At 36.3% G+C, this 26,642-nt stretch overlaps 1 protein-coding gene across 5 annotated transcripts in view; it reads right to left on the reverse strand.

Moving 5' to 3' along the window:
- The window catches only part of LOC137250227 (uncharacterized), a 102,910-nt gene that overhangs the window by 14,901 nt on the left and 61,367 nt on the right, over positions 1-26,642 (reverse strand). Inside the window, exons 3-6 of one of the 5 annotated variants that reach the window (XM_067782670.1) lie at positions 26,412-26,633; positions 25,416-26,360; positions 25,251-25,355; positions 113-199 (exon numbers count right to left, since the gene is read on the reverse strand). In XM_067782670.1, the coding sequence (XP_067638771.1) occupies positions 113-199; positions 25,251-25,355; positions 25,416-26,360; positions 26,412-26,633 (1,359 nt within the window). Of the gene's footprint in view, positions 1-112; positions 200-25,250; positions 25,356-25,415; positions 26,634-26,642 lie in introns of all 5 variants that reach the window. The other 4 variants (XM_067782669.1, XM_067782668.1, XM_067782672.1 and 1 more) reach the window with 4 other exon arrangements.

The raw sequence follows: 26,642 nt of genomic DNA on the forward strand, positions 1-26,642 counted from the left end.
GTTTTGGTTTACCGTCGTAACGATAAACAGCTGATTACGTTAGGGATACGGATACAGCGATACGACATACGGCACCAATGACTCCGGCTTAACTTCTGCGTATAATTCTCACCTGATTCGTTTTCCATTGACGCGTCTACGTATTTCTGTGAACAGAAAACCGCAGAATCTTCAAATGTCGTGTTTTCCTTTCCTTCATCTATAAATATAATAAAAGTATTTATAACGCATTTATGTAGATTTTATAAAGGCATGGTTTAACAAAAAGGTATTAATCTTTTGCGAGACATACACCCAAATCTAGAGTTTGTATGCCTAAATCTAGAGTTAGGTGCGAAACTACCCTTTTCATAGATTGGCGTTTTCGCCATGGTGATTGAATGAAGAAAATTCCATTGTCAGTTGTTGGTCGCCATATTATACACGACAATTAAACAGATTGTGACATTTCATGCTACTATCTCAACTAAGTAAAATCTTTCACATTTTTCTTGGTGTAAAAATTATTGCAATTTTTTGTACGCTGGGAAAATAGGTAATATAATAGAAATAATCAGTTATTCGTTTCGCCAGGGCATATGTATGTACATACATATATACTGCAAGCGGAGGGCACTAGTCAACGGGAACCTGTGAAGTAATGTTGGCCGATCGCTTGATTTTTTAGGCACTACGTGATCTGCTATTGTGAATCAACACAAAAACACGACAATAGGAATCAATTATTTATTTTTTCTAGCTGACTGTGTTATGAATAGGAAGCACTAGATATCGCACCTACAAAATAAACTCTGCAAACGCCTTCACTAGCAGCAGTTTTTACATAATATTACTGTTAATGAAACATTTTTGAGGTCACAAGCCACAACAGCCAAAATTATTTGTTTAGGTCTCAGGAAAGTGTTTTAAGTATTCAAGCCGTTATTTCAAATCAGGAAATTCAAATGAACTTCAAATTTGACAGCAAGAAGACAAGAAAACAATTTGTATTTTAATCTATTAAAATATATTCAAAGTGATGTTAATTTATTTTAAGATATAAAACAAAGTAAGCAGTTCGGCGTTTTTTGCAGAACGTTTAGCTGTTATGCCACTATATTTGTGGTAGCTATTTCTTTTCATTTTCATATCTTTGCTCTGAATATCAATAAAATAACATATTTACTTGCATCTTACATCGTAATACCCCAATTTCTGATAACGTTTTGAACATTAAAACGCAGTCCGATGAATGCAATCCGTGGAATAAAAAAGGGGAAGTAAAAAAATAAAAAAATTAGTCCGGAATGCTAAAAGGTATGATGACTAAAACTTTTTATCATTATTCCGAACTAACAAAATAGTATTTCAATCCTCTGGGGCTGCAATCAAAGGAATAATTATTCCAAATGGAATGCCCTCCTTAACAACTCTGAACACCAATGAACTGACATCGTTTTCCACTTGGTGTTTCCGGCAGTCCTCTTCGTCTGCTTCCATGGACAGGCTCCGATAAAATACGTTCTTAGCCGGAGCATCATCTTTCATTCGCATAACATGGCATAGCCAGAGTAGCCACTATATTTTAATTCGCTGGACTATGTTGATGTCTGCTTAAGGCACGTAAGTTTTATTATTTGAATATAAAACTATATCTTGTTGGTTTGAAAATCTCTTCACCACTTTCTTAATCCATTTATTCACTCCTCCCTCCGTCTTTTTCGCTTCATCTATCCCTATCTTCGTCTCACTCTATCTCATTCTCAGTCTCCTTCTCCTTCCCTCTTTTCTCTGCTCTCAAGTTCTTCTCATTCTTCTTTATCACTTATTGGCAGTCCCACTCCGCGTCTCAGTCCCAGTCATGGTCCTAATTCCAGTCCCAGTCCGGCTCTGGTCTACTTCCCGGAAAAAAGGATCGTAAATACTAATATAGGCAAATCTATATACTAAATTTCATGCAAATCGAATAGGACGTATGTAAATAGGTATGTGGGTATTATAAATTCATGTCTTTACTTCGGCTTCGCATACTTATCAGCTTTTGCCACTAAATCGAATATCACCATGAATATTACTTTAAAGCTCTCAGCAACAGCTTTCATTTGATATCCATATTACACACCGGGTCCACGTTTTAGCCTATATCTCTAGACCTTAGTCACCCAAAGCACACAACAACACCTTCAATTTGATACCCATAATGTAAAAACACAGCCTAGTATTACCCTGATCCACGTTTTGGCCTATATCTCGAGATCCTAGTCACAAATAGGTATGAAAATTGCCCTGTACTAAAGCACTCGTCAACAGCTTTCATTTGTTATCCATATTGTATAAACACATTCTAGGGGTACCCGGGTTCGCGTTTCGGCCTATATCTCGAGACCCTAGTCACCAATAGGTATTAAAACTACCCTGTACTCAAGCATTCATCAACAGCTTTCATTTGATATACATACTCCATAAACACATTCTAGGCGTACCCGGGTCCACGTTTTCGCCTATATTTCGAGACCCTAGTCACCCAGGGGTACGAAAAATACCCCTATCAAAGTACTCATAAACAGCTTCCATTTGATATTGTATAAACACAAACCAGGATTACCCAGGTCCACGTTTTGATCTCAAGACCCTAGCCAGAACGGGATACAAATATCCCATGTCCATCTGCTGGTTCTAAGCTACCTCTCCAACAATTTTCAGCCAAATCGGTTCATCCGTTCTTGAGTTATAAATGGTGTAACTAACACCACTTTCTTTTATATATACAGATATACATATATATTGGAATGGGTCGATTTATTAACCTATATCGCGCCATCGATTTTTCGATAGGATTTGGGCTCAGAAAAAAAAAGTTCCACTACGCATACCCAAAAAAAAAATAATAATTTTTGAGCCTGCAAAATTTCAAAGATTTTTTCGATTTTTTATGCATTTTTTCATTTTCAAGGTTCCAAATCATTTTTTATGTATTTTTTCGTGTCAATTGGCAAATTCAAAATTGGTAAATGCAGTTTTTTGAAAAAAAAATTCTTTTATGGAGATTTAGAAGAATTTTGATCGAAAAATCGATTTTTTTGCAGGCTCAAAAATAATTTTTTTGGGTATGCGTAGTGGAACTTTTTTTCCTGAGCGCAAATCCTATCGAAAAAAAAGATGGCGCGATATAGGTTAACTTTCGTCCATACAAATCGACCCAGGTTAATATATATAGATAAGATATAGAAATATCCAGTAGAATACGTTAACAGTAATAAGTATTTAATATAATTAACAAATATTAATAATATGAGCATATTAGTGGAATATAAGGACATAATGTATAACTTCCCCATCGCTAGCATTTAAAATATCTCAAGTATTCTAAATTAACATTATTTAAATATAATTCAGCAAATTAACAAAAAAAAAAAAAAAAAACATATCTTAGTTATAACAATAATAATATTAGTAACATTAATAACAATGTAACAATAGTAACAGCCATGACAGTTAAATTTAATATTATTTATTAAACAGACCAATGGATAGAAAATATTTTAAATTTTACATACAAATTTCAAACAGATTCATTTACATTATCATATGTAAATTTTCTTTTAATATTTGAATTATGAATATTTTCTATTTGAGTTTATATATTTTGGTTATTATTTATGTCGCAAAGCTTTATAGTTCTTTATATATTCTTCAGTTCTACTTTCTTTATAATTTTCTCTAGTCTTATTCCTTTTTTCAATATATATTTGTTTTATGAATAAAATATTTTTATATATATTTTCTTTATTACAATATCCAAGCACAATATTTATTGGCTTTTCTTTAGTAACCGAATATGTATTATTATAATATTCCATTCCCTCGCTAATTTTATGTTTAATATGAAGTGACTTTTGTTCTAGCATCAACACTCTTTTTATTTTTTCTGAAATCGTATTATGTAGCCTTTCTATGTCAATATTGCCAGTATGATTATTTGGCTTTACCAAATGTATGTAGCTCTATATTTTCAATTTCCAGATATTCTTTAATATATATACCTCTCAACTCGTTATCACAAATCAGTTTTCTGAAGTGTCCCTTTTGTGATTTATAAAGCCTCAACTTTTCAATAATTGTTCGATAGTTTCTATCCTCTAAATAATATGCGGTAGCGAATTTTGAAAAACTGTCAATAAATGTTAAAAAACTTGATTTAGAGTTTGTATAAATATCCATGTGTAAAATTTGATTTATGTCTGTTGGAGTTGCAGTTAGGCGAAATTTAGCTCTTATAGGTATTTTATCAAATTTAGCTTTTGCACAAATAGAACAATTGTTAATATATTTATTTATCAAAATTTTTAAATTATGAATATAAATTAATTTCTTTAAACCAAAATCATTTTCGCTTATGCCAGTATGACTTGTTTCATTTTTATGATAATTATGAATTTGCCTATAAGCCTCTTGCTCCGTTTCTATATCTTTAGCATGATAAGAACATCGAACAAATTTAATACTATCCACATTGCCATATAACTCCAATATTATATTTTGCAAAATTGAATATTGAGGATCATCTAACTCAGTATATATACCTATTTTACCTCTAGTTATGTGCCTATTCAGAATTTTCCAAGTCAGAAGAATTAATAAAAACCTTCTTGCTTTTGTGTTTCAAATCTACATCTTTTAGTTTATTATCCGTTAATATAATTTGTACTTTAAATCTATTAACTACAGTGTTTAAAATAGGAATATGGTTTTGAATGGGTTCATGTTGAGAATGAATTGTGGCTAAATCGCTTGATATGTTATTATGTAAAGAATCTTCAGAAGCATTTAACATATCGTTAGCTTAATGTGAAAATGTGCTAAGTCACTTTTTTTGAAAAACTTTATTTTAATGCAGTTTTAAAACTGAATTCAAAATACATCGATCACAAAAAAAAATTGTTTAATTTTCCATTTTTACGTGCTGTGGGCAATGATGTGTAAATGTGCTAGGTCGTCAGCTGTTAAAAAAAATGTGCTAAGTCAACCAGTCAATAATATCAATCTGAATTACTAGTCATTTCTTTGTGCGCGCATTTTATTTACTTTTTTAATTCATTCAGTCTAAAAGTACATGCTTTGTTATTGTTGTATTAACGATAAAGATACTCCCCGAAGGCTTTGGGTTGATGTTCCTTTGCCGCATATAGATCCGGTACGTTCCGCTAACAAAGCACTATTAAGCTACTAGTCCGACCATCTCGGGAACGATTTATATGATCACATTAAACCTTCCACGCCGTCCCGCCCTCCATACCCCCTAGCTCCATGAGGAACTTGGGGTCGCTAGAGCCTCGGCTGTCAATGAAACATGATTCGCCACGGGTAGGTGAGGTTGACAATTGGGTTGGATAAGCTATATATTGCGCTGGAAACCCCTTGAGAGGCTTGCGAACACAACTTCTTGAAATTGGATTCACCCAATTGAGACATACCTTTGGTGTTTGATAAATGCTTTGCGCTGACCATAATTTACTTCAATTCTTACATGTCGATAACTACATGTTTTGTTACAGACTAGTTAAAAATAGAAAACAATTACAGCTTAAACTTATATAAGCTGTTATTAAAATTAAGAACACTACTGAATGGATTTGCTAGATGTATAGTCCTGGTTATAGGTTCATTCATAGCATAATTCGTTTTATTAGTTATTTAGATAAATAATCTATTATGCCGAAGATCACGCATTGGAATATATGGATTGAACAAATTAGATAAATCAGAGCAATTCGTGCTAACGTTTATTACATTATAGGCAAGCATGAGTGAGATTCAAGTTGTTCTGTTATGCAAAGCCTGAAGACCGAGCAATTTGCACCTGCTGGTATATGATGGGAGACCGTCTGGCCAGTGAAGCATACGTAAAACAATTTTTGTAAAAAATGTTTGAACCCTCTCAATTTTATAGGAGTTATATTCATAGAAAGGATTCCATATTATTGAAGAATATTCAAGACGACTTCTGACCAAGGATATATAAAGTGCCTTCAACGTCATAGGGTCCTTAAAGTCACTGGTATTACGTCTACTGAACCCAACCATTGCAACAAATTTTGAAACAGCGAAGTCAATGGTACTAGAAAAAGAGAGTTTGGAGTTAAAAATCACACTCAAGTCTTTACTCTCTTGACAACGATTAAGAGATTTAGTATTTAGTTTGTAGATAAAGTATGTGGCAGTTGTCTTTTTGGAATAAGACACAACACAGCATTTGTTTGAATTTAAATATAAATTATTGTCTGCGCACCATCCGGCAAGAGTCCAGATCAGAACCGTTAGAATAGTTTGGCAAATAAATAGTATTATTTGTGAAATATATAGTTTTGGTGTTTTATTTCAATCATTAAAGGTGAAGAGTGATGGGAAAACATATTGAGTAAAAAGTGCTAAGTCAGGAGAAAAAATTTGTTATGAGTGCGGAAATTATGCTAAGTCATAAAATAGCTGCTGGGTTGGCATACATGATTTTTATTTATCTTTATCAAAGCTTCTACACTCAAAGGCACTGCAATTAAGGTATCATTCACAGTTTTGAAAAAAGAAGGTTATTTCAAGTTATTCATTTTTTTCGTCTCCTGTAAAATTCGTAAAAGTTGACTTAGCACATTTTCACATTAAGCTAACGATATATATAAATATGTACATACATATTAGAGGTTTACGCCGATCACTTTATCTGCAGCGGCGTCGTACGCTTTATTATATACCGGCGGCGGCGGCGTGAGCGGCGCGCCGACGTACGCCGGTGTTCTTACTTTTCTTGATTTTTCTATTTAAAAAAATAATATTTAGGAAAGGTTTTGTTTGTATGTATTTAAGGAAATCGACGTTTTTGGCCATTTCGGAAATATCCTGGGTTTCTGCCCCAAAATCTCGCAGATCGTTCAAAAATTTTCAGGAGTAGCTCTTTGCGGAGGGATTGTCCCTCGTTCATTTACTCCAGAGGCTTCGAACCTAACCCCGGTCTTTGGAATTGGTACTGCTGCGTCTGCTGAAGAGAAATACATAAAATGGTCACACTTTTGTCTGTATATCTGGTGCAAAGCGTAGTTTCACTTGGGGTTAACTCCTAATAATCGTCGCAAACACAATTTCTTTAAACCATTTGCGGCTCCTTGGCGGTCACGCACAAAGGCGACTTACGGTTGCTATTAATGGTCTATTAATACTCATGACCCTCGTGGCACAGGGTACCTCCACAATTCCCGATTTGCGAACAGTAGCAATCCCGACCACCAGTCGCTAGCACGCCTCCTAACCTCACGCCATATGCCAGCACAGAAGCTATAGGACTGCGACTTCGAACTCATACCTTCGTCGACGTCACTTTCCTAGAAGCTCTAGGTGTAGCTCCGAAGACTTTCTAACGGATGTTTTTGTCCCGCTCATGGGTGAAAATCGTATAATCCTCGGCGCATCTACATAATTAAAATTTTACAAGGACCCTGGATACAATTTTTAAAATGTAGACCAAAGTTTGCAGACGTTTGTGTTCACAACATTAATTTCGATAGTCTTCGTTAAATAAAAACGATATTTGAGAATGAAAGTCGACCGATTTTAAGTTGAAAGATGTTAACTGCTGTTTTCCGGGCCTTATGATATAAGTGCTCATTATAGATGACCGCGTAGCTTCAGTTTTCAGACTAGTTCCACTGTTCACTACGTTAGGGCATTAGTTCGACTGTCTTGGGAAAGCTTTTGTTTCACCCTTTGAGTGTTCTTGCGACGGACAAAGCCTCACCTGGTGAATATATGTATGTGCCTACGTATTCACATCTGTAAAAGGAGCCGTAACGTGTAGGTCATATTTAAACTTGGTTGATAGGCTATAATCAATGTGATTCACTCCAAGGGACTAGTTTTGGATAGGGATTTTGCCTCACTGATTTAGCTTATCTTTCAGCCAATCGCAATATAAAATTCTTTAAAAAGTCGGCACCTTTTTTGGGTAATTTGCTTTTTTTAACAACCTCAGAAGAATTTGAAGACATGTTCGCCTTACGCCATTTTATTTGAATTCATTATTAATTTTTTGAAAAACAAAAAAATGCAAACTGAGCATATACATTTATTATATAACTTTTCTTTTGGTGTTTTGTTTTAATAACTTGGTGAATTGGGTGATGCAAAGGCGGTGTTAAGCTGACATCGAAAGCGCCTGTTTTTTTATATAACTTTTCAGCAGTTAGAAAGAGTTAAATCTCGCAATTAGTTTCTTATAACTGGCAGTGATGCGCATCCCTTGATACCATTTTCGACCATATCCGACAAATTTTCGACATGAGCAATAAATGGCCTAAACAGTCTTAAAAGAGTAGAAAACATAGTAACGCGCCGGACGCCGCCGCCGCGCCGATATTTTTGACATTCGGCGGCGGCGGCGGCGTATATCTCTAATACATATATGTAAGGTTGAGAAATTCGAGATTTTTTTCATTGCGGATAAACGTCAATAATGTCATAAAAGGTTATACCTACTTGGTATTTTTATCATGGAATTACCTTTTTTCTTATACTATGCATTCACATTAAATTGGGTCGAAAAAAGTTACTAATGTCCGCCCATAAATTTAAAGATTGTGTTGAGAGGGTTTCGGAAAAAAGGTTTTTTTCGTTGTAACTTGGTTATTTGACATCCGCTTTTTAAAATTGATATGTCATTATTGTGGCCTTGAGAAGCTTCACAATTTTGTTAGCAGACCTAATCATGTGAAAACGTCTTCATAGATTAAAAGGACTTAGAAAGAAAAGTGAAGCTTCTCAAGGCCAAAATAATGACATATCAATTTTAAAAATCGGACGTCAAATAACCAAGTTACAACGAAAAACCCTTTTCGGCTGTATTTCGAAGGATAAAAAAAAATAAATTTTTTTCCGAAGCTCTCTCAACATAATCTTTAAATTTAGGGGCGCACATTTGCAATTTTTTTTTTTGTATGGGGACCAACCCAGTCTAATGCAAATTTTTGTTTTTTCTCAAAAAAAATATCCAAATATTTTAATTTGTTTATTTGAAAAAAAAAGGCATTGCCGAGCAGAAGAGAGAACAATTATGCCTTGTAGTGTTTTAACGATGGGGTAAGGCATATATGAGGCGATACCAAGGCAAATTCAGTACCAGGTGTTGTTATCCCAACAGCTGATTGCTTCTTCTTAATTATTTTCCATTACAACATCTTGTACAACAATACGTCAGTTAATTGAAATCAAAAAAGTCCATCATTAGTAAATTTTGGGAAATTCGAGATATTTGTTTCCTGGCAGTCTATTTATTGTTTCTGTTGCAAACTGTAAACACATGTTGCATTAAAACACATTGCAAATATGCAACATCAGAACCGTAGTACGGAACTTCACGATTTTGTGGAACTGGTCTAGCATCATTGTATTTGCAATTAATATGTCTAAATAGAGAAGCAATAGACGTCACCCAGCGGGTTAGGGGGTTAGAATATACCCGCGGTAGGTATGCCTGTCGGGGTTGTGTAGCGCAACCCTTGCAGGTTGCCAGCGGAATATATAGCTTTTCCAAACCCAATTGTGAACCTCACCTATCGGTGGCGAATCCTGTTTCATTAACAGCCGAGGCTCTGGCGACCCTGAACTCCTCATGGATCTAGGGGGTGGGAGGGCGGTATGGCCTAAAAGGTTGCATGTGGTCATAACAAATCGTTCCCATGATGGTTGGACTTGGTACCGGATCTGCATCCGGCAAAGGACCATCAACATCGATAACACTCCCCAAGACCTTCAGGGAGTGTCCTTATTGCTACAACAACAACGTCATCAGCGACATTAAAAAGGAAATATTTAAGAAAATTAACGAAGATTTCAAAATTGCAGTTTGAAAAATTTATTTTAATTTTTAACTTAAATTTACGAATGTGTTACGTAGTTGATTTTTGGGGTAAGGCGAAGGTGGCGTGTGGCATGGTTGCTGGCCCCTGTTAGCTCGTCGAATGGGGTGGGCTTTTGCTCACCAGCCTTACCAACAACTACGACAACAAAATTATGAGAGTCATGCCTGAAAATATTTATTAAGGAGAGACAAGTCCAAGAGGTAGAAGCAGAAGAAGAAGCGTTAAAGAAAGGAAGCCCGTCCAAAGTCAGGGGGAGTCTACCCACCCTCTTCAGCGTATTGTACGCGAAGCCATGGGCGCTGTGCTGACTCCTCTTGTTTTACAGCGCCCCCAAAACCTGACCCAAGTCCGTCCGTCTGAAGGTCCCTCAAGTCATGTCGACAATTGCCAGGTCGTCACCCCTGCGTCCCCTCAATTCCCCAGGTGCAACACCCTCACCAAAGGCCTACGACAACTTAGCCTTCCATCTTTTCAAACGCAAAACTTTTTTTTTTTTTTCTTTCTTATATGTACAATTTTTATTTATTTATTCCAATTATTGGTATTATCGCTACCCTATTTTCACAAAAATTCAACTGTGATTCTAATCTAACATATAAATAATTCAATTCCAAATTTGATTCTAACCTAGCTTTTAATTCAATTTTCTTAAACTTAACCGTACAACTAACTATTTCCTATCTTTTATTAAATTCAATTTCTTAAACAAAAAAAAAAAAAATAAAAAAAAAGGTAATTCAAACGCAAAAAAAACTTACAGGCAAAAAAAGAAAAAGCTGAACACCCTAATATGTGCGATCCTTTTTCCTTCCTTGTTTCCCCCTTTTTTTTCTAGACTCTTACCCAAGATACGTCTTTTTAAGATAAATCGCCCACCTTCATATGTATCTTGTCGGACAAATAAGAATTCATTTGAAATTCTTCACACCTCTAATCCCTGACCTAGGTTCGTATGTTCTTAATGTGTATATATGTAAATGCCAATGTGCATAGGTACATAAAAAAATGGAACATACAATATCACTCACCTGATCACTTCAGCGTTGTTGGTACCAGCAAGCCGCAGAGAATCTGTGGAGGAGAACCAAAAAAATTCGTACACATACCTACATACTTTGCCCAAGCAGGGTTCAGTGGGATTCAGAGTTGAATGCCGGTCTCATTCACTCGTGATAGCGGGCAACGAGTGAATCATCCACGGCCATTAGCAATAAATATGAAAGAAAACCAAAATAGCAAAAATAAAAAGAAAAGCGGGAAACTATTTCTAAATTATTTTAGTATTTTTTTCTATGTTTGGACGCTGCCGTTAGTAAGCCGCGAATTTGTTATCTTTTATATGGATCAAAGAAAAAAAAACGCGAAGGAAAAGTGGCGAAAAAAAGAAGGAAAATTTGGAAACCAAAATGAGTGCACGTCGGCGACCATGTGCTAAACCAAAAACGTAAGCGAGCAAAGAAGTCGTAAATAAAATTAAGTAGGTTATCGACCAAAAAAAAAATAAAATTTTTAGTGCGGAAATTTGAAACTCAAAACTAAAAAAATTTGTACAATTCCAAATAATAATAAAAAAAGGAAAGGAAGAAAACAGAGTTTGATTTAGTGGCTCCGGTGGCGGTTGGCGTGGCCCACCGCTGAATAGCTGGTTGCGCTGCCAGCGATATGTCGCTGCGCTGCCGGTGGTGTTGGCGTCGGCGTTAGCAGCGTTTGGTGAGTGTGACGTTGCTGTCGTCGCCGCTCCTATTGCTCTGCCTCTTTTGCCACTGACGCTGTCGTTGGCGCTAATCGCGAGTGTTGGCGTTGTCTCCGTGCTCTGGAGTGGTGACCCAATCCCTGTATATATCTCTCTCCCTCTCTGGGTATGTGTGGAACAGAACTGCCCCGTTGCTATGTATTGGCGGTCGTTGCACCTTGAGCTATTTCCCAAATCCTAGTTGTATACTGGTATGTATAGCCAAACTTGCGGTTTTTAAGGTTTAGGCCTTTATCTGCGTCCTGCCACTAATTATCTGTAAAGATATACAAAGGAAAAGATACACTTGGTAAATTTTGGGGAATATTCATGTATCTGGTGTTCAAAATTATGTACACACATATATGCTGGTATGCTTTCTTGGCCACGATTATTACCATTCTTCTGTTGGGTGTACATACATTGGCCTATGGATTTGCGCACCAGCATGTAAGTATGTATATATATATATCTACATCTGCAATTTATTTTATCGAATTTTTCCTCTAGTTTAACTTGATTTGGATTTTATTGACTTTATTTTTTCTGCACTTTTTATTTAGCTTAATTTTCATTTAACTTAATTTTTATTTAATTTGCCTTTCGACCACTTTTACATTTATGCTATTTAATTTTATCTTAGTTTTTTTTCTCATTTTTATTTAATTTTATCTGCATTTTACTAGGCGTTTATTTTATTTTCTTTAATTTAATCTGGTTTTCATTTCATTTGGCTTCTATTTAATTTGGTTTTGCTTTAATTTAATTTTTATTCAACCTAGTTTTTGTTTTATTTACTTTAATTTTAATTTAATTTTAATTTAATCCACTTTTTATTTAATTTAATTTTTATTTGTCTAAATTTTTATCTAGTTTAAGTTTTATTTAATTTAATTTAATTTTCATTTATCTTAGTTTTTGGTTTTATTTAATTTAATTTAATCTTCATCTAAGTTAAGTTTTTATTCATTTTAATTTTTATTCGCTTGAAGTTTTAAATAAATTTTATGGGCTTCACCTTTTTTCACTAATTCCACTTCATCACACATATATATATGTATATGCACTTACCTGTAGCAGGACTTACAGCGGCTTCCTTCCAGTTGTCTGGGCTTTTCGATATATAAGCTGCCCACAACAGTTAAACAAACTTTTATTAAATTTTTTTCATTTGCTTCAAAAATAGCGCGCACTTTTTTAATTTAAATTTGGGCGAGACTTGGGTTCACGACCGCACACTTCAACTACTATTTCTGCTGTGAATTTTGGATGCTAGTTATATAATGATCGAACCCTGAGTTCGTATCCAAACGGCATTTCCCTACAACTGTCTTACGAATTTACACGCACACAGATGCATCTGGCCTCGTTTGCGTCCACACACACAGTCACACCGTGAGTACATGTAGATACCAGGCATGCTTAACGAACGAAACGATATCATTTCGTTACGATAATCAACGTTAATAAACGAAACGAAGTCATTTCGTTTCGTTTATTAACGTTAAGAACGCCAAATTAACGTTAATTTGACGATCTTAGCGTTAATAAACGAAACGAAGTGACTTCGTTTCGTTTATTAACGTTGATTATCGTAACGAAATGATATCGTTTCGTTCGTTAAGCATGCCTGGTAGATACCCTTTCACCAATGCTGCGCAACACGAGCGCATACCCGGTTGCGATACATTTTCAAAAAAAAAAGGCTGTTGCCGGCGTACTTGCAGCATAGGCTGGCGTAACAAATGTTTGCTGGGTAGGAGCTGCTTCGGCCGATAGATTAATAAAGAAAAAAACAAAAGTTTTTACTTTTTCCCTCTATGCATTTCGGCGCTTTCGCGTCATCATCAGGAAGGTCTACATTTATTATGAAATGTAAGAGTACAGCACAATCAATAGACATACAAATTAACATTTAGAACTTTACTCACATTAATTTGATAAATTTTTTAATTACAAAAACATCACATATTAACATTAAACGTACTGGCGCATAATCATAGTCAAAATAAAATAGGTTTTAAATTTAGTTTCAGTTTTTTGACAGATAGCTCACAGAAAATTATGTAAAAAAGCTGCAACTAAATTTAAAATCTATTTTATTTTGACTATGATTATGCGCCACTGTTTTTATATTCAGCCCAATTCTAAACGAAAATTCCGTGCGAGTTTTTTCCCTTCTCCCATTCCTCGTATTCTAAATAAAAATTCCTTGTGAGTTTTTTCACTTCTCCCTTTCCTCCTATTCTGAACAATGTTCGAAAAACCGGTTATGGGAGAAAAGTAGGTATTATGAATGGAGGGAGAGGGCGATTTCTCTGCCATTTCATAGGAGTTTTTTCACTAGTTAAATTAAAGGGAATGCATCAAAATAGTTAAAGGAAATTGGTTATTTTAAGAAAGAACACTTATTTGTACAAATTTGTGCTAAAATATATATTTACATTCTACCACAATATTCTCACTTCTAATACAACAACAACTACAACCACAATATTCTTTGTTTTAAGTTGAAAAGTATATCATAAGCAACGGTAGAGCTCTTGGTATACAAATTTGATGCAGCCATCCAGAAATTGCGCAAGGATTTTTAAATAAGGCTTAAATAGATTTTGGCATATGATGAACGCCAATGTATTTTTTGTTGGTATTTGTTCGGTTAGCTCATTTGCAGTATTAGGGTGGCTAATTTTTCCCGTAGTATTATTTAGAAGATTTTCTATTAACTTATTGGGGTAGTTATTTTTAAATAGAATACTTCCTATTTTATTCAGTGAATTCATTATCGCTTAGAAGGTATATTTTTCTTATTAAGCTGGTTGCCGTATTTATTTTTTGTTTCCATGGGTGATTTGAATGGAAATTAATAATTCTACCCGATGATACTGTCTTTGCATAACAGTTAAGAATCAAGTTCTTCTTTCTTCGATGTATTTCCACGTATAGGATGGAAATTCTGTTGTTTTGTTCTATTTCCGTTGTAAATTGTATTTTGGTATGCTGCGCGTTAAAAATTTTCAATATGTCTTCCACGTCTTTGGTTTTTACAATAGCGAATATGTCATCTACATATTTGGCTATGTCTTTACTTTTTAATTCAGCGAGGCTGTCGTCCAAAATTTCATCCAGTACGATATCTGCAATGGTTGGAGATAGTGGGTTGCCCATTGACATTCCGTAAATTTGTTGATATAGTTTTATTGTATGTGAAATAATTATTATCACGCAGGCAGAAATCAAGTATCGCCTGGAATTGTTTCTTATCTATTTTCGTGTATTTCTCCAACTTATCCCATTTTTGCATTATAATACGTATTGCGAAATGTATTGGTATATTTGTAAATAGGGATATTGCGTCGAATGAGATCAAAACTTCATCTTCTTCTATTGTGAGATGTTTAATATTTTCTTTGAGTTTCATGGAGTTTCTTATGTAGGGATTTTCGGATATAATATTTTTTAAGATAGTCTAAGTGGTGTATGCGGTTTGTGTATTTTTGGAAGTTTGTACAGTCTTGGTACGTTAGCAGCCGAGGAAGTCGGTTGGTATTTTTGTTTTGTATCGAGTCTGTTCTGTTTGTAGAGGTCATTTATAATGGCGCTGTTCTTCCTCAGTAATTTTTGTGTGGGATCGTGCCTAATAGTTTTGTACGTGTTCTTGTCGTTTAGCAGCTCTTTCATTTTTTGTTCATATTCGTCCTTGTACATTTAAACCGTCTTATTTCCTTTGTCTGCATTGGTTATTACAATTACAAATATTACTATATTTGCTTAGAAAACTTTTGGTGTCTGCAGACGTTTTTAGTATGAACTTTTCTTTGGTACTGTTGCTTATTTTTGATTTTGGCTGCTATTTCACTTCTTACTGAATTTTTGTCCCTCTTGTCCTCAAAGCTTCGTACGGCTTGTTCCAAATCTGCAACAATTTGGATTGGACAAAATGTCTTTCTTGATATTGGCAAAGCGAATTTTTGCCCAAGCGATAATAGCCAACGCGAACTCTTGCGGGACTTCGATGCTTGTCTTGTTCACAAACCATTCTTCATTAAGTATCATGCCAAACTTGACCGTATTCTTAGATATATGTGCCTGTAGTTTTCTGTTGTGTGTCTTGTGTGTTTGTAGCGATTTTTTTCGAGAAATGTCTGTGATTTTCTATAATGTTTTCGTAATCTGTTTGTTGGAGTCTGTTTTGCAACGTTTCCTGTATGTGCTTCACGGTAGTTGTGATGGTTTTTATGTTAATGTTGGATTCTTTCATTTCTAAATTCACCACTTTTAGAAGAAAGCACTGTTCCAATTTATTTAGGTCTCGTCGAGTGGTGTCTAGATTGAAGCAATGTTGTATTGTTTTAGTTTTACCTTGCAGATGTGGTGGTGTGATGCCTTCCTAGACGTGGAAATACATCGAAGAAATAAGAACTTGATTCTTAACTGGTATGCAAAGACAGTATCATCGGGTAGAATTATTAATTTCCATTCAAATCACCCATGGAAACAAAAAATAAATAAGGCAACTAGCCTAATAAGAAAAATATACCTTCTAAGCGATAATGAACTCACTGAAGAAAATAAGCATTCTATTTAAAAATAACTACCCCAATAAGTTAATAGAAAATTTTCTAAATAATACTACGGAAAAAATGAGCCACCCTAATACTGCAAATGAGCTACCCGAAGCAAATACCAACAAAAAATACATTGGCGTTACATACATATGTGCCTGGCCTAACCGGCAATCAATTATGAAAAATGACACATAAATTTTGCCTACAAACCGCACACTACACTAAGGATAATCTTTACAAGAACAAAAGACAGGATAGACAAGGAACAGCAAAGCAACAATAGCTGCAATAAGTGTTACATAGGCACAACAAAAAGGGCATTAGTATCGAGACTATACGAACATCAAATGGACTTGAAAAACAACAAAACAACAACAGCGCTTTCCCAACACCTGATCGAAAACGAACACACAGCTGATTTTGCGAACGCTAGGATTTTGGATGTTGAGGGAAGAGAAAAAAGACGGATGACACTGGAAAGTCTCCGGATTCACCAGCAACTCATAAACGTAATGAATTTTAAAGAAGACGTGGACAACACAAACAGCGCTTACACAGCTGTGATGACACATGTAAACAAATGACAATATAAAAACAGTATGCTTAATGTTAATATGTGATGTTTTTGTAATTAAAAAGTTAATCAAATTAATGTGAGTAAAGTTCTAAATGTTAATTTTTATGTCTATTGATTGTGCTGTACTCTTACATTTCATTTTGTGTTTTCATGTTTCTGTTTTTTTAAATAAATGTAAACCTTCCTGATGATGACGGGAAAGCGCCGAAATGCATAGAGAGAAAAAGTAAAAACTTTTTGTTTTTTCTTTATTAATCTATCGGCCGAAGCAGCTCCTACCCAGAAAACATTTTCCAGAGAGTTTGACCCAACTAACAAAATTTTAAATTTACGAAGATTGCAGCAGAATTACAGAAGGTTGCATCGGACAGGTTGCTCTGGGCTAGATCCCAAAACCCGAAATCCTCGTAACTTTTATAAATATTTTGTGGCTCCTTGCTGTTCACGCCCAATGACATCCCGTAGTCTGCGCCTCAGCGCCTCCCCACTACCTTCCATCAGCTCTGCTGTTCAGCAAACAACAACAAGTACCCGCTGGTGCTCGCGCCCTACGGCGCCACCAGCTCATACGGAAGCTCCCACTCATAACTACAATCTCCGTAGTAGAGTCGGTAGCAATGTCGAGCATCAGCCCCTGCCCCCCCCCCCCCCCCCCCCTCTTTCCGGCAGCAATCGTGTAGGTCAGGGACACAGACTCTTAGTCCCTACCACCTTTTACACCGTTTGCCAGCATAGAATATATATGTTTGCGTCATCCGTCCAATGCAGCTCCTGCCTTGGACGTCCAGTCCCAGGGCCACAACAGCAATTGCGTCCTGGCCTCCCACAAATCAGGCGTAGTCACCCGTCACTTACCCCTAGAGTGCCCACATCTCCCCCGTTGTACTTTAGAATTCTGCAGTTAAACTGTAATGGATTAACTGGGAAGATCACGAAGATAGTCGATTTTATGAAGCGGCATAACATCCGCATCGCTGCGATTCAAGAGACTAAACTTACAGCAAGATCTGCGCTGCAGACCTGTTCTGGGTATAATGCCCACAGAAAAGATCGCGAGAGCCGAAACGGAGGGGTCTCACGTTTATCATACACCACTCAGTGCAATATAATATATTTGATCCCGACATCGGCCGCAGGGACAATGTCCTAGAACGTCACGGCTTATCTGTCCGGTCATGCGATGCAAACCTAGAAATCATCAACATCTACATCCCTCCTGCCTCCTGCCACCTCCCTGCCATCTGTTGCCCCAGTGGATACCGCCCTAATATCAGCGCCTTACTCACTGGGGATAACCGCATTACCTTAGGCGATTTCAATGCCCATCACGATCTATGTCATTCAAACCTGCAAGCGGACAGCAGGGGTGAGATGTTGGCGGATCAAATAGAAGAAACGACGTTCTGCACAATAAACGGAGACGCCCCCACACGTATGGCAGGAAGCTGTTCGCCAGATACATCAATCGTGAGCGCAGGACTAGTAAACTGCGTCAACTGGCAACCGATGGTAACATTGGCATCTGACCACCTGTCTATACTTATTTCGCTTGAGCGAACCGCCGACTTCATCGTCACAGAAAAACTCACTTTCATAAACTTTAAAAAGGGAAAGTTGGATGAGTACAAATCCTTTACAGACAGTCGTTTTGCTGCCCTCCCTATCCCAACTGATGCTCGCCAAGGGTAACGTGCTTTCCGCAAGGTCATTGAATCGGCCTCGACTCATTTTATTCCCGCCGAAAGAATTCCCGAAATTCGGCCCCATTTTCCGTCGGCGGCCGCAAATTTAGGGAGAGAACGTGACCTTATAAGACAGCTCGATGGTGGCGATCCCCAAATAAGTGATATAAGCCAACGCATCAGATTGCTTGCGGATGAACACAAGCGGGCGAAATGGGAGTAACATTTAAGTGGTTGTAATCTCTCTGCCGGTGTGGGTAAGCTTTGGTCCACCGTAAAGTCCCTATCGAATCCGTCTAGGCACAATGACAAAGTTTCCATCGCCTTTGGCGATAAAGTGCTGTCTAGACTTTTCGCGAACAGCTGCTTATTTATATATCCTTTATGTATTTGATATTTATGTTTCTCTTATATGCGTGTGTATGTGTGAGTATTAACTTCTGCTCTTAGCTGCCGACTACATATATGCATGTGAAATTTTCTGTTTGCTGTTAGCTTAGCGGTTTACATGTATGTGTGGCTGCTTACTTTGCTGTTGTTGTGCATTTATTTACTAACAGCATAGCGATGTATAGAAAGAACTGCTAATATTCGCCACAATATATTCTAAATTACAATCCATAAATTTAACGTTCCCCTCATCTTAATGGTCTGATTTTTAAGGCTAAACAGCAACAGTGTGTTACAAATTTTTTGTATATTCAGAATACCATTGGTTTAGCGAAGTTTTTACATAAATGAGGTATAATACCACTTTGGTGTTCTTGTTGTAGGAATGACATAAACCATTCCTCGAAAGTCTTCACTAGCGCTACACAGGAGAAAATCCTTGGCTGGATATAACTTGAATACAAATCGTTTGTTTTAACAAATACCTGTTTAAATTTTTTTGGGAACAAATTAAAATATGTACATATATAATGGAAATATCAACAATATCGACGTACAGTTTAGCACGGCAAAGATACCCAAATGATTAATCTCTGTAATTAAATCCAGTAAAGGTCCATCGACATTCATCTAATAGTTTATGTGAAAAAAGTACTTAAAGTGGTATATTTTACTCCTGAAAAAAAAACAACATTTTTTCGGGGACAACATTGGTGAAAATTTTCCAAATAGCCGAATGACAGACCAAAGAAGAGTTTAGAACAAGACAATTGACGGCTTACTGCACCTGGATATATTACCATGGACAATAAAATAAACGAACAGAAAAACACTATTTTTGACACAATATTTGAATCTTTCAAACTTGTTTAAAAAAAACATGCATCAACAAATAAACACAAAACAATAAACCAACCAATTCAAAAAAAACATACAAAAAAGTTCAAACGACTAAAATTACTGATTTTCACCTGCCTCAGCTAACCACAAAAGTTGATCAGTGAAAAACAACCTACGTGTCTGAAGGACGACATATCACACACACAGATATACATACATACCCAAAATATTCAATTTGACAATACCTGTTCATTAGATGAGTCGATTTATTAACCGATATCGCGCCATCCATTTTTCGATAGGATTTGGGCTCAGGAAAAAAAGTTCCACTACGCATACCCAAAAAATAATAATTTTCGATCCTGCGAAATTTCATTTTTTGACTTTTTTTCGACTTTGATTTTTAAGGTTTTTTCATGATCTACTAAAAAAATTCTCATTTGATTGTAAAATTTTCATGTATGCCCTGTCCGACCCAAAAATGTCCGCTAAAAACGTTGGCGATAACAGTTTATTGAAAAAAAAATATATATTTTTTTCGGACAGGGTATATTTATGAAAAATTTTTTAGTAGGTCATGAAAAAAAAGCTTAAAAATCAAAGTGGAAAAAAGTCAAAAAAATTAAATTTCGCAGGGTCGAAAATTATTTTTTTGGGTATGCGTAGTGGAAATATTTTTCCTGAGCCCAAATCCTATCGATGGCGCGATATCGGTTAACTTTCGTCCATACAAATCGACCCACCCTACGACAACTACAGATTAGAACGAAAATCGAGACAGATGATGGCGCAACGCCGAGACCGGTTTGCCTCCAAACCAACTTTGACAAGGGATGAAGGAAAAAGCGTTCCAATATACATCATTCCTTTTTGCATTCCTCATGTGGAATAACAAAATCCAAAAGCATTCCCCAACTGAATAATGGTATTGTAACGAATTTCTGATTATTATGCAACTTCTGCTAACATTCGAATCGCTGTACTGTCGAATAAATAACTCAAATATTCAGTATAGTCAAATGTGCTTTACTTAGACTACTTTTGGAATAGTACTTCACAAATTAATTAATCGCGTGCTGCACCAAAAGCATGTTAAAATCAAACTGATTGATTATCGCTTGCACCGCGCTACTTTTATACTCTCAGTTAGCCTCGTTCACCTATTTCTCCTAAAATCCGAACATGCCTTCTGGAACAATTGTATCTCATACTTGGTTATTTAGAAATATACATGTATATCTGTGGTTTATGTTTTTCTTCTAGCTATATGCGTGTGTATGTGTGAGTAACAGCTTCTGCTCTTTGCTGATGATAAGTGAAGTGTGATTGTGTCTCCTTGCTTCAAACTACTGGTTATGTGCAAGGCGAATCCATACCAGGTGATGGCAAAGCGAATTCAAACAATTCGCCGTGCAGAAGAATGTCAAGTCAAAAGAAAATTTTAATTGATTTCGATTAACTGACATTAAAGTACAAGGCACTGTATGGAAAATAACCAATAAGAAGCAATCAGCTGTTCGGATAGCAACATCTGGTACTGAATTCGCTTCGGTTCCCTGTTAGACAACTATCAGTCATTTGAGACATCAATTGAAAGATATGGCTGATGGAAATTTACATCACAGCGTAAAGCAAAGTTTATATCCGGTTATTAGAAGCGACATGACAAACCTGTAAACATTTTGTATACGTGTATGCACACATACATACCATGGTTTTCCATAGGAATAAAAGGAAAAATTTATACGAGTGTATTAGTGATGTCGAAAATTCTGTTAATGTGTTGGAGTTTCCGTCAGCTCTGTCTAGCAGGGTTATATGTGTGGAATATTTTGCGTTGCCTCTTATGTATGTGTGTAAATGGCCTACTGTCGTTGTATTTATTTACTAACAGCATAGGTAAAATAGAATATTTGCCACAGTACTATAATCTATATTTGGATATGAAGTGACCATAATTCAACCTTTACAACCAAAAGCAAATTATTGAAACTACAGTTAAAAGAAAAGTTAGAGTTACTCTGCCAGTTTGGCCGTTTAAACTAATATGAACAGTTAAATTCTCTAAAATATTAAACTCCTAATTTGCCGGGTTGTTTACGCGATTTTGTTCTACGTTCTGTTATTTCATTATTAAAAGAAGCAAAGGTAAAAGTAAGAACATCTCACAAAAAGCGCATTCGACTGTTATTATTGTTGTAAGGACGCTCCCCGAAGATCTATGAGGAACTTGGGGTCGCTAGAGCCTCGGCTGTTAAAGAAATAGGATTCGCCACGGGTAGGTGAGGTTGACAATTGGGTTGGAGACGCTATAAATTGCGCTGGCAACCCATTGATAGAGTTGCGCTAAACAACCCCTTGAATCAATTTGGTCTTTTAGTAGCCTCTTACGACAGGCATACCTGCCGCAGGTATATTCCAAGCCACCTAACCCACTGGGAGTCGCGTCCGAGTTGGTACATACTATAGAATTTTCGGCATCCCAGAAGTGCAATACATTTATTGCACTTTCAGTAAAGTTCGGCCTTTGTGTTCAGTATTATATGGAACGAACTTTTACCTGCGCCAAGTTACTTTGAAGTCTATGTTGCAAAAAAAAAGCAGGTATATAAGTTTCAAGTGCTTCTCTTCAAATTATAATAACGACCTCTTATAAGTAGTTAAGATAATCACCCCTATTCTGCATTTCGATTACGTTCCCGTTCTACGCTCCGCTTTAATCGAAGTTGGGTATTCTGCATTACGACGGAATCGTAACGAGAAGAGGAAGAGCAAATGATTTTTCGAAATCAGCTGTTTGTACGGAATGTGTGAACATTGGAACAAAATAAATTAAAGAAAATTTGTAAAAAGCACTGAAAACGTTTATATTTTATTATCCACGCCATTTGCACAAAAAAAAAAGCAATAGAATATATTGCCGCAGTGTTATATTTTTTTGAGTGAAGTGCTTTCATAATTGCTAGTGTGTTTTTGTCGTTCTTTTGGCCAATTCCCTGCCGTGGCCACCAAGTTTTGTTAAAACGGCTTCCTGCACGAATATAGTTGACATTTTCTGAATTTTATGGATGCTAATTTCAGTACACTGGCCTAAAATACTTTATAAAGATTTATTTATTCTTTCCGCAAGGATTGTTTACGTTTTCGCTTCACCTTCCTCTACTCCGGCAGCTTGCTTTGGCATATAACTGGACCCAACGAACAGACACAAATTATAGCTATCTATTATAATGGAATCAATAGCCGCGGCATTATTTGTGGAGATGGAAAGCAACGCGTACAAAAATGGCCAGGCGAGAAAGGAAAGGCAAATATTGTAAGATTTGTGTAATCCAATTGAGATGAGTGACGAATTGTAAGAAATTGAACTTAAAAGTGGTAAAGTTTAATTACTTATTTTCTTATTTAGGTTCAAAAAAAACTTTCGACTTAATAAGGATGCTTTCAAGTATGTGTTAGATACTTTTGCGGGGCAAATTCGTCCAAGTACTTCGACATCGACATGTTGTTTTTGAACTGGAAACATGTAAAAAACAATCATCAAGCATTCTACGTTTCTTAATAAGTTTTACTTACATTTTTGTTAAAATTCTGTTATAAATTAATAAAAAAATAAAAAGAAAATATTTTTCCGCCAACTAATTTGCAACTTAGAAAAACAGAACTACGATCGAAATGCAGAATACACAAAATCGAACGATTCGAAGTTGGATCGAAAGAGATTGAAACACAGAATACCAAAATTGCCAAATCGAAAAAATTCCAATCCAAGTCGAAATGCAGAATAGGGCTGAATAAACAAATATGCTTTAATGTATCTTTTACGACAAACAAACATGACATGTGTATAATGAAATTTCGTAATTTGTTTAACTTTCTGAACTAATAAAAACAATTCCATTACTAAAGAATAAAAGCACAAACGTAGTTTAAATTACAAAGGAATGCAAAAACGATTGCGGAATGCATTCCTCCTAGTGTTGCTGTCCGATGAATGTGATCCATGGAATAAAAAAAAACGAGGAATCAAAAAAGTAATAATTAGTGCGAAATTCAAAAAGGCATAATGACTAAAAACTGTTTTTCATTATTCCGGACTAACAAAAAAGTATTGCAATCCTCTGGGGCTGCAATCAAAGGAATAATTATCTATGCGGTCGGCCGGCATCGGTCCAGTCAAAACCAAGAAAAATTTAACAAGGGGTGCAGAAGTTCGTGTCCTATCCCCACTTTTTTCATTTTTACATATAGAAGCTTCCTTCCCCACCCGAAGGAGTTAGCATTGTTTCCTGTGGCGAAGACTGAACGATAATGGCGATAAGTTTTGGCCCTTCCATTGATGTGCTATGCTGTAAAATCCTCGTCTTTGCAGTTTTTTCGCCTCGCGTTACTTGACACTATCATCGACCAAATCCACGGCGAACTTGTTCACGACGTGGACCGAGATATATTGTACATGTCGGATATATTGTACATTAGTACATCTATGGCATCATGCTACCGACTTTTCTTTATCTGTTAAATACTTGGAATTCTAAGTAAACTAACAGACATCTGACATGAGGTGTCATCTCCGTAAGGACCATGAAGAAATCCGGCTTACAAACTCAGCCGTTTGAATATAACGACCATAATGACCTAAAGTTCATAGCCGAAACAAAATACTAGCCGTCAGCACCTGGGGAAAAGATAAACGTTGTTAGCAACTTGGGCCCAATAGTTAGCTTCTCAAGGAGGATTAAACTCATAGATTTTCACAGCTTATAAAATTAACTCTGGGCTAAAAATATTATGTGCCAGTCTGCAAGTGGAACTAACAAAGCAATGCGGTTGTTGTTGTTGTGTTAACAGGACTTCGGAAAATAAGTAGCTTCTGCCGGCCTTGGATTTGGACTGTTGCTAAAAAATCAAAAATTTTAAGGAAAGCTAAAATTTTCGGTACAATTTAAATACGAAAATACTCCATAAACTCAGGTTTATGGTTGTTGTTGTTGTTGTTGTAGCGATTAGGTTACTCCCCGAAGGCTTTGGGGAGTGTTATCGATGTGATGGTCCTTTGTCGGATACAGATCCGATACGCTCCGGTAACACAGCACCATTAAGGTGCTGGCCCGACCATCTCGGGAACGATTTATATGGCCACATTAAACCTTCAGGCCATCCCTCCCTCCCCACCCCCAAGTTCCATGAGGAGCTTGGGGTCGCCAGAGCCTCGTCTGTTAGTGAAACGGGATTCGCCGCTCGAAGGTGAGGTTGACAATTGGGTTGGAGAAGCTATATATTGCGCTACACAACCCCTTGAATCCCCAGGTTTATGGTGGGATGTGATTGTTATATTAGGAGCGCAAATATATGCTTTCCTAAGTGACATAAACACCTTTCGTAGAATTATTTTGCTGTAGGCCAATGTATGCTTCATGTATTTAAAAAGGGGGTTTTGATCCCTAACTCCACGTTTTGAGGTATTCGTAATTCTAAATTTACGATTATACCTACAACTTAGGTTTTGTCCTGTTAAGTGTTCAGTATAATTTTGAAATATAAGGATTTTAGTAGAAGTTTATTATACAAACATACCTTCTGGGATATTTTTCTTCTCAGAAGACGTAATTAGCTCCGTTTCGTCAAAGATGTTATCACCAAGCCTCTGATTTGTGTCATTAGAATCCGACATATGGTCTACTTTAAATTTAGCAATTAACAATTTTTTAGTATTACTATTATGAGTTATATAATGTTTACCCTCTATTTTCACCACTGGCATCTCTGTTGTTATTTTCGAAGGGGTGCAGTTTCCCCCTATTTTGAAAAGTTGGTCTCCAAGATCCTTGCATTGAGTTTTATCGTTATCTAGAATTTCTGTTGGCACAGATAATAAATCCCTTTCTTCGGCACTTTCAAACCCAATGTCATAATCATAGTTAAACTCTTCCGAGCTATTTTCCATCAATGGTAACTGCGGCATTGGTAGGGGCATACTCACATTGTGACCCAGACAGTCCTCTTCCAAATCAATACTTGTCGAATGGTAATTTTTTGTCGACAAATCGCAGGCAATTTCGTCATTGTCTGTTGTGCTGGTTTGTTCCCCAGCTACGTAACTACTTTCATCGGGCTCGGTTTTAGTTAAAAATTTGTTGGAGCAGTCAGTAATTGCTTCGCCATAAGAATTCTTCAATATATTTCCTGGAAGTGAATCTGTATCCACAAATAGGAAGTCAATAGAAGATTTCTCACTTAAATTGCCATGTAATTCCTCGTTGTTATCAACACTGCCTTCAATATCCATTTGCTTCGGTATTTTTTTTGAAATATCATCTTTAAGAAGGCAATCATTTTGCTCTGAAATTTTACTATGTGTAGTATCAGTAATGTTCTGAGTGAAAGCCGCCCCAGTGTTACTTTGACCCACTATTTTACAGTCAACAATGTGGTTAAGATTTGTGTCGTTTTCAACCGTCGCGTCTTGAAGTTCAGAATTTGTATAGTTTTCAATCGTCGCGTTGTTGAGTTCCGAGTTTATTTTCCCATTTTCTACACACTTACTGATTTCGCTGTGTTCAGAATCTTTCATTATTTCGCCTGGATGACCTACTTCATTTAAATCCGCATTCTCCTTGGACGTGTGGATATTTGGAGAGAATGGTTTGATATCTTCAAGTGTGGTAGTACTATTCGTTTCGTGCTCTGTATTGACAGTAGATATAGATTTTTCAACTAAGCTACACGTACGAATACCTGTATTGGAATCGTCCTTGTTAACCGTTGTATTAATAATGTATTTAATTGGGTCAGAAGCATGGGCACTGGCATCTGTTGAATTTACATTGTTACCATTATTTTCATTAATAAATATTTTACCGCTTTCAGTGTTGCAAACATCACTTTTGGGAAGAGTTCCACTGAGTTCGAAATCCGAGATTGGTAAATGGAAGTTTGCATTTTCGTTAGCATTTGCATCTGCATTTG

This window comes from Eurosta solidaginis, chromosome 4 (assembly GCF_040869045.1).
Source record: "Eurosta solidaginis isolate ZX-2024a chromosome 4, ASM4086904v1, whole genome shotgun sequence".
Classification (NCBI taxonomy): Eukaryota; Metazoa; Arthropoda; class Insecta; order Diptera; family Tephritidae; genus Eurosta; species Eurosta solidaginis.